Genomic DNA, 8860 nt, shown 5'->3' on the forward strand with positions numbered 1-8860 from the left:
TGGATGGATGGATGGATGATGGATAAATGCTGGATGGATGATGGATGGATGGGCAGACAGACGGACAGGTGGGCGGGCACAAAGTTTGTAAGAAAATGATGACATGTGACTCAAAGTTTGAGTCATGAGTTGACGCAGAAGCAAGTGAAGTCCCGTCTCTGCCGCACCCCAGCAAGCCCTCCTCCTAGAGCAGCAGCGGATCCACCAGCTGAGGAACTACCAGGCGTCCATGGAGGCAGCTGGCATCCCCGTGTCCTTCGGCAGCCACCGGCCCCTGTCGCGGGCACAGTCCTCCCCAGCCTCTGCCACCTTCCCCATGTCTGTGCAGGAGCCCCCCACCAAGCCACGCTTCACCACAGGTAGCGCACTGCCCTTTTCTGGCATGGGGGAGACACAGGACAGCGGCTCGAGTAGACCCCACTGTCCCCTGTGCCTGCAGGCCTCGTGTATGACACGCTGATGCTGAAGCACCAGTGCACCTGCGGGAACACCAACAGCCACCCTGAGCACGCCGGCCGCATCCAGAGCATCTGGTCCCGCCTGCAGGAGACGGGCCTCCGGGGCAAGTGTGAGGTAAGACGGCCAGGTGGGCTGGGGCGGTCACGCCGAGGGGTGCAGACTGACCACTAGTCACACCACAGGGGCACTGAAACATGGCCACAGGTGGGCTGGGGTGCACACCGAGGCGTCCAGACTGGTCAGTAATGGCTACAGGTGGGCTGGAGTGGTCACACGGAGGGGTGCAGACTGACTGCTGGTCACACCAAAGGGACACAGAAACATGGCCACAGGTGGGCTGGGGCGGTCACACCAAGAGGTGTAGACTGACTGCTGGTCACATTGTGGGGGAACAGTCTCACTGCCAGGCATGGGCTCCCCAGGAGCAAGGGTAGAGTTGATAGCGGTGATCAGTTCAACAAAGGCCAGGTCTGCCGGCCACCGCACTGCACCCCTGCTGCCCTGGCTTCCCCACCCCTCCCTTGCCTTGTCCGAGAACAGGCCACTCACGGACCCACAACCCTCAGGTCGGCTGACTTCTCTCTGTGGGCTCTTTCCTCAGCGTCTCGGAGGACTTCTCCGAGGGTGTGGACAGGGTCTCTGAGAGTGTGGGTAGGAGTCTTCTCCAAGGGCACAGACAGGCCCTTCTCAGAAGGTGTAGACTGAGGCCTGACCTGCAGGCCCTGGTTGGGCAGACCTATGCACATTGTCTGGGTTTGACGCTGGCTTAATCCACACTGGGCAGTCCTCAGAGGGCAGGCTCGGTGGTGAGAACCGAGAGTGTGTCCGTGACTCACCGACTGAATTCAGGAGCGGGTCCCGGGAAGGAGGGTCCAGGACCGCTTCCGGGCCTGGCTGGCCTCACTCTCCCTTACCAGTCCTCAGAGCCACGATGCCCACTTGAGAGTGGCCTGGCCTGGCGTCGGACATGGGCTGTGGAAGGGCAGGTGGAGCGTGCATCCGTGCTGGTCATCAGGGCCCCTGCCGTGTGGGCCCCTGCTCGGCCATCAGACGCACCGCCAGATGTGGTGATGAGGGCTCTGGAGAGATACAGCCTGGTCCAGACTCGAGCGCTCGCCACACCACGGCCCAGTGGCACAGGGAAGCTTCTAGAAGCTGCCAGATGCTCCATTCAGCACCACTGGGGGGCAGCAGAGCCCAAGCCAGGGGAAGCTGTGTTGTCCCTGCTCCCCCTGCTCCTCCTCCCCTTCCTCCTCCTCCTCCTCCTCCTCCTCCCCTTCCTCCTCCTCCCCTTCCCCCCACCTGCTCGCACCCAGGAGCCCGCAGGGCCTGGGGGAATTGTCCTTTCCTGAGGGTCCTTCCCTGTCGCCACACTGTCTGCACACCAGAAGGCCCTGAGCTGTGGGTGTTAGATGCCAGGTGTTACCAGGGGTGCCTTATGATATGACGCTCAGATCTGGGCTCGGGAACGTTCCTGCAGCAGGTTCACCCTGTGCCCTGGGCCCAGCCAAGCAGGACAGCTGATGGCCTCAGGGTTACCTGAAGGCCAGGCATATATGCTCAGGAAGCATCCATGGTGGGGCCCAGTCAGAAGCCACAGCCCCTGCAGGGATGGTCTCCTGCCAGGACCTGAGAGCTACGCACGTCCCTCAGGAACTTGAGGAGACCCAGCCCAGCATGGGCTGACCGGCAGAGGGCAGGAAGGGACCTTGGGTCCCCATCACAGCTTTCTCTGGGTGGGGTCTGACACTCTCCTTGGGGCATCAGCTCACCAACTCGTACCTCCAAGGACACCTTCCTTCAGTCTTAAGGCAGTGTTTCCTCTGCAGATTGGTGGTCAGGGGAGTCTGCATGGCCACGGGGCCTTGCCCTTGCACCACCTGAAGTCCACAGTGCCCCCATCCACCTGCCCTGCCGCTCACGCTTCCTCACGTCATGGGCGCCCAGTATGCCGGGCAGCAGCCCACACCAGCCCTGGGACAGCGTGACACATGCAGGTCCTGTGACAGGACGGGGCAGGCAGAGGTCACTTTCCCAAACCGCTCAGTGTAAACACTCTGGATGCTGGTGGAGGCCCCCGCCGGCCCTGCCCCTTCAGAGCTGACCTGTCAGGCCAATGTCCATGGGCCACAGCTCTAATAACCATCCTGCCAGCGAATGCTGCAGGCCAGCACCTAGTGTCCCTTCTGTCCCCAGTGCATTCGCGGACGCAAGGCCACACTGGAGGAGCTGCAGACAGTCCACTCGGAGGCCCACGCGTTGCTCTACGGCACCAACCCCCTCAACCGGCAGAAACTGGACAGTAAGAAACTTCTAGGTATTTCCAGAGCTTCTCTCCCCTCTCCCGCTAGTGGGTTTGGAGTCGCCGGTGCCGTGCTGGGGACACTCAAGAGCCTCAGGGGCGGTGGTGAGATGCCTGGCCCACCCTGGACGCCCCATGGCCCACAGCTGTGAGCACCACAGGCCCAGGTGGGCAGGGGCCAGTGCGCATGTCCGCACGCCCTGTGAGGTGAGGCAGCGAGGGACCTCAGCACCACACCAGCCACCTGTCTCAGACACCCTGTTCGCAGACGGCCTGTGTGGGAGCCAGAGTGTCCTCTTCACTGGGATGCAGGATTCCCTGGAGGATTTCCATCCCCTCTCCTGGGCTCTGTGTGGAGATTTAAGGCTTTGGGGGTAGCCAGAGGGGACTGAGGGGATCCCCACAGTTTGAGAGGTTTTAGGACTCCCCCCACCTTCTGCCCCAGCCACTTCGCAGGTGGGCAGAGCTGGGTGCTGGGGGAGGGACAGCATCTGGAGGGTGGGGCCAGGAGGCAGGGCCAGCTCCAGGGACAGGCTGGCACCTGGGTGCACACGTCTAAGTCTCCTGGGGTCCGTGGTAGCTGGGCCTTGCTCCTGGCAGCACTAGCCAGCTGGGTAGGCAGTGGGCCCCTCTGGGCTTGGTGCCCTTCCGGGCTGAGAGGATGCCGGGCTGCACCTGAGTTCAGCCCCGGAATCCTGGCCCCCAGCTCAGGTGCCCTGTCCTCTGGCGGGCTGGGCTGGCGGTTGGCCTGAGCGCCCTTTGTCCCCACAGGCTCTCTCACGTCAGTCTTCGTGCGGCTCCCGTGTGGCGGTGTTGGGGTGAGTGTCCACCACGCAGATGGTGCCCTGTGTGATCTCACTGGTCACTCAACACAGTGACTAACTGTATCTAGGTGCTTTCCATCCGCAGGTTGGGGGGCCCAGCTCCACACGTGCACCCCCATGTGGCCGACATGGGATTGGGCCTAGAGCACCTGCCCAGGCAGCGTCCCCCACAGCGACCCCCACCGTCACTTCCCCAGGTGGGAGAAGTGGCCTGCTCGCTGCCCCTCGGGGCTTGTCCTTCAGAAGCAGGGGTCGAGGTGCAGACAGCTCTGAGCTGACCTGTGAGCACGGGTGTCACCTAACAGTCAGAATGGACAGTGAACCTTCATGGTTCGGCACCCACAGGCCACTGTTGGCCTGTGATCGGAGCACATGTGGTCCGAGAAAGGGTCCCTCTTCACAGAAGTGGGTGGCAGGGCCAAGAACAGCATGACTGCCCGGAGAGAGGCCCAGCGTACTGGGCCAGCCTCTCGCCTGCGAGCCGGAGATGCTGGACAGAGGCCATGGGCGGCAGGGATGGACGGAGGGAACAGCGAGGCACTGCTTGAAGCTGTGCGGGTCGCTGGGGCCTGACAGCAGGCGGGACTCAGCTCGGGCTCTGAAGTCTGTTCATGAAGCAGAAGTGTTTTCTTCCTGAGTCCACACGAATCGCCACTTTGACGATTATCCCATCAGAGGGGGACCGGCCTCTCTCCGCCAGGCACTTCCCCTCATTCTGCTCTGTCGCACGAGGCCCCAAGTGCTTCCTTCACAGCGTATTTTTGGCCACACTTAAAAGAGCTTGGGTATTCACTGCCCTGCAGTGAGCATGTCCTTCGAGAATTTGTAGCTTGTGAGGGAAAGAAAAACACTCGTGCTGACGTGATGCCGTGATGCGCTGCAGGGTAAGCCCCAGCCTGGGGGTCCGGCGCTGCCCAGACAGCTGCTCCAAGCCCCGTCTGTGCAGACAGGTGCGGGTCCAGGGACCACAGGTGCCAGGCACTGTGTCCTCTCACCTGTTGTGGTGACCGCCTCCATGAGGACCAGGGTGGGACCAGGCTCCAAGAAAGGGTGTGCAACTCCAGTGGGGCCTCAGGCCAGCGCAGCCTCAGCCACTCCTTCCAGAGCTTGGCCACTGCCTGCTGTCCAAAGGTGGGCTACCAACTCGATGTCCCCTTCCAGAGCCAGCCTGTGTCTTCCTGCTGCCCCTTCTGACACTGAACTCTGCCCCCATGTCCACTTTCAAAGTCAGCCACCCCAGCTGTGTAGAATTGAGGAGCCGACATGCAGGCAGTGTGGGTCCAGTGGCCGCAGGGACATGCTGGCGTTGGACGAAGCCGGTACCGAGAGGCCATCGCTTCTCCAGCCTGCTCCTTGGCCCGCGCGGGGCTGCGTCCCTGCTTTTCTGAGGAGGAGCGTCACCTGGACAGGCCCCCGGTCTGGGAGTTGGACGGGCCCCGATCCACGCTGGGTCTTTCCTTGAGGAGACCCTGAGCGTCTCTTGCTCTGCTCCACGTGTTTTGGTGGAGACCATTCTAAAGGAGAGGTGACCCAGTGAGCTGGGAAGTGAGGGGCAAGGTTGCAGTGTGGGATTTGCGTGGCTCTGTGCACAGCAATGACCACGACTGTCTCCACAGGTGGACAGCGACACTATATGGAATGAAGTGCACTCCTCGGGGGCTGCCCGCCTGGCTGTGGGCTGTGTGGTGGAGCTGGTCTTCAAGGTGGCCACAGGCGAGCTGAAGGTGCGTGAGTGGCGCACACCTGGCCCTAGTGCAGGACTGTCCCCCAGACACACGGAGGGGTGGACGGGAGCCCAGCTCCATCAGGGAGAAGTGGTGCCCCGGGCCCTTCCTGGAAGTCCCCTGCGAAGCCACAGCCTCGTGGCTCTGTGAGCCTCATTATCAGAGCGGCTGAGAAGTTTCTTGAATGTCTGTTAGTTCATTTACAGGCAGCAGTACCCCCTGGCAGCAGCTGGCATCTGCTCTGCAGCTGTTGGCATGCCGTGCTGTCTTGGCAGAAGTACATTCTCAGTTCTCTGGTGCTACTGTAAAGATATGAAAGGCTGGCCTTAACAGACGGGAATGTTCTCTCTCACAGTGCAGAGAGCCCGGAGTCCAGGTGCTGGCTCCTGGGGAAGGCTCTTTGTCTGCCGGTTCGCGGGGCCTTGTCCCCTGCGGCACCCCCGGGGGACGTCCCCTCATCTTGGCAGTGTGGTCCCCCTGCGCCTGGGAGGCTCTCCCCACAGGGACCGGGCTTCGTGCCTGGCTCTGCTTTGCGGTGGCTCTGCGGCCCCGTGATCATCTCCCTGGTCCAGTTTCTTTGAAATCCCAAGAAGCTGACTTTAAGTCACACCCTGAGCACAGCCTCCCACCTCGTCAGCACACCCTCCTCCGCTGTGCCTCGCCAGAAGGGAGGATAATGACAGGATGCAGGGAAGCTGGCCGGCAGCGTTGAGGGCTTTGGGTGGACACTGCATTACAGACACTAAGGAAATTCAGCTTCACCCTTTTCATCACCTTTCCAAGCGATTGTGGGTCTTTGAGGTGCCCATTCCCTCCGGTCCTGTCAAAGCGCTCACATTCCTGGGAGGGCAGCCGGTAGGGCGCTTGGATCCATCTGGGCGTCCTAACCTGATCCTGGAGACGCCGTGTCAGAGAGTGGCCAGTCCCTGTAGTACTTCCTGTTTGGACCTCTGTATCCCTGCGCTCCAGCTCTGCTTTGCAGTGATGGACACTCCATGGACATGTCCACTTTGGGCCCCCTGTGCCCCAGCTCTGGGTTGCGATGCTTGGTTCCTCCATGGTCATGTCCTGTCCTGTGAACCCCCCGTGTCAGAGCTCTGGATTGGGGTGATGGGGACCGGAAGATGTCACACACTGACCCCGCTATAGGCAACAACTGAGGAAGCTTGGGGGCTGGGGGAGCCCAGCCGCCAGCAGGCGTATGTGGTCCTCACACCCCTCTGTCTGCTGAGTATTCAGCCTACGGTTTCCCACCTGAGCGTAAAGACTGCCTCTCATCACGTGTTTCTCCCCGACCCCTGCCCGGGTCCTCTGCAGAATGGCTTTGCTGTGGTCCGCCCCCCAGGACACCACGCGGAGGAGAGCACACCCATGTGAGTGGATGTGGGGGCTCAGAGCCATGGTGGTGTGGGCAGTTAGGGGACACCAGGTTCACGGTGCTGGGCACGCAGGGTGGGAGGGAGGGGTGTAAGGCTAGCCTTGAGCCCTTGTTAGAGGCTTGGTGGTCACACACGCAGCACTGTCCCCATGACACAGCATGCACACGTGGCCCTTGACCTCTGATTCAGCACCAGGTAGGCATGGCCACACCCCGCAGAGAATGGCAGAGACCACTGAATTCAGAGCAGAGATCAGACTGGGGAGGGGAGGGGCCATACGGACTAGGGAGGACAGAGGGGACCAGGCAGGACAGGAGGGGAACCAGGCAGGAAGGGGAAGGGACATACGGACCAGGGAGGACAGAGGGGACCAGGCAGGACAGGAGGGGAACCGGGCAGGAAGGGGAAGGGACATACGGACCAGGCAGGACAGAGGGGACCAGGCAGGACAGGAGGGGAACCAGGCAGGAAGGGGAAGGGACATACGGACCAGGCAGGACGGACGTGTTCTGATCTGCTGCTGAGACTCAGCGTTGTTGTACCGTAAAGTCGGAAGTGGCTCTTCCAGACTCCCCAGCAGGCTGTCAGGCCCTAGAACGGATAGGGGAGAGTCCCCCCTCTCCCAGGGAGCAGCTGGTGGATTTGAACCATGTGCTCTGAGATGCAGCGCAGAGCCCTTCGTAGAGAGCAGCGTTGTCACCCGGCTGAATCTGTGTGTTTCCCTCATTATGCCACCCTGGGGAGGCCGGCTCTCAGTTTCTCACCGAAGGCCTATGGTTCAAACGCAGCACCTGCCCCGGAGGAGCAGTCATCTCCCGTATCGGTGGCAGGCTTGGGAAGCCTAGGGTCAGCCCTGCCCTGTCCTGCCGAGCCGCTGTGTCAGAATCCACCACTCCAGAACCCTGCCGGGTCAGTGGCAGGCTCGAGCCACACGCTTGCCGGACTGCTGAAGGGTAGTGGTTTAAACTCACCAGCTGCTCCGGAGTAGAAAGGTGGAGCCTCTGACAGCCTCCAAGGACCCTTGGGGCAGTTCTCTGTCCTGTGGGGTCACTGGAGTCTGGATTAGCTCCACAGCCATGGTTGGGGTTTGCCCTGTGTCTGAGAGTGTGACCTCTGCGTGTACTTGGGCACATGGACACTAGGCTCCTGGCAGGAAGCACTGCTGTGCTCTGTGGACAGCGTCCTTGTGGGACATCAGTGACCACCCTATGTGGAGAGTGAGGACAGGGACGGGCACTGTGCGCACAGGCCCTGTGAGAGATCCCTGGACCTTCAGAGCCCTGCGGCTCCATGGTGCACCCCGTGGTGTGGAGAGTGTGTGTGTGGGGGGGGGTGTGAGACAGAGTGTGAGTGGGGGAGCATGTGCGTGTGGAGAGGGCGGGGGGCTGTGAGAGCAAGTGTGTGAATGTGGGGGGGTGAGGGCGGGCTGAGTGCGAGGGGGGTGTGAGTGTGGGGGGTACTGAAGTATGAGTGTGTGTGACTGGAAGGTACATGGAGTGTGTCTGTCTGTGAGTGACTGGAGGGTACATGGAGCACTGTACGTGTGTGTGAATGTGTGACTGAAGGATGCAGTGTGTGTGTGTGTGTGTGTGTGTGTGTGGGAAAGAGACTAGGGTGCATGGAGCACTGTACACGTGTATGGATGTGTTACTGCAGGATGCAGTGTGTGTGCGCGTGTGTGTGCCCGCCCGTGTGCACATACGTGTCCATCACAGAGCACCATCACAGTGTCTGAGGACCGAGTCAACTGAGCGCCTGGGCCTGGTCACCAAAGCCCATCAAGTTCATTAACAGGGCCCCACCCACAATTCCAAGCGAAACACCATCTTCTCCAGTCCTCCCTGAAGCCCCGTGAAGAGGAGCTGTCCTTGACTGCCCGTGCACCTGCCACTTTGAGCTTTGCCACCACTTGGCCTCCCTCACAGACCACTCACATAGAAGGACCCGTTTGTTTCTTAGGGGGAGAGGACTGAGTCTCTCAGGAGGGCCGGGTGGGCTGGGGACTCTAACCATTGTGTCCCTGTCCCCGCCCTACCTGCAGGGGCTTCTGCTACTTCAACTCAGTGGCCGTGGCAGCCAAGCTCCTGCAGCAGAGACTGAATGTCAGCAAGATCCTCATCGTGGACTGGGTGAGCCCGGTCCCCACGCTGCGTACCCAGGTCCCCACGCGGC

At 61.4% G+C, this 8860-nt stretch overlaps 1 protein-coding gene across 1 annotated transcript in view; it reads left to right on the forward strand.

The window, feature by feature from the left end:
* Nucleotides 1-8860, forward strand: part of HDAC4 (histone deacetylase 4) — a 61534-nt gene that overhangs the window by 39796 nt on the left and 12878 nt on the right. The window contains exons 12-18 of the mRNA XM_006893439.1: nt 173-359; nt 440-573; nt 2656-2776; nt 3533-3579; nt 5202-5309; nt 6627-6682; nt 8730-8817. Of these exons, the coding sequence (XP_006893501.1) occupies nt 173-359; nt 440-573; nt 2656-2776; nt 3533-3579; nt 5202-5309; nt 6627-6682; nt 8730-8817 (741 nt within the window). The remainder of the gene's footprint in view (nt 1-172; nt 360-439; nt 574-2655; nt 2777-3532; nt 3580-5201; nt 5310-6626; nt 6683-8729; nt 8818-8860) is intronic.

The sequence above is a fragment of the Elephantulus edwardii genome, unplaced genomic scaffold, assembly GCF_000299155.1.
Source record: "Elephantulus edwardii isolate Elephantulus edwardi_28Jun2011 unplaced genomic scaffold, EleEdw1.0 scaffold00127, whole genome shotgun sequence".
NCBI classification, from domain to species: Eukaryota; Metazoa; Chordata; class Mammalia; order Macroscelidea; family Macroscelididae; genus Elephantulus; species Elephantulus edwardii.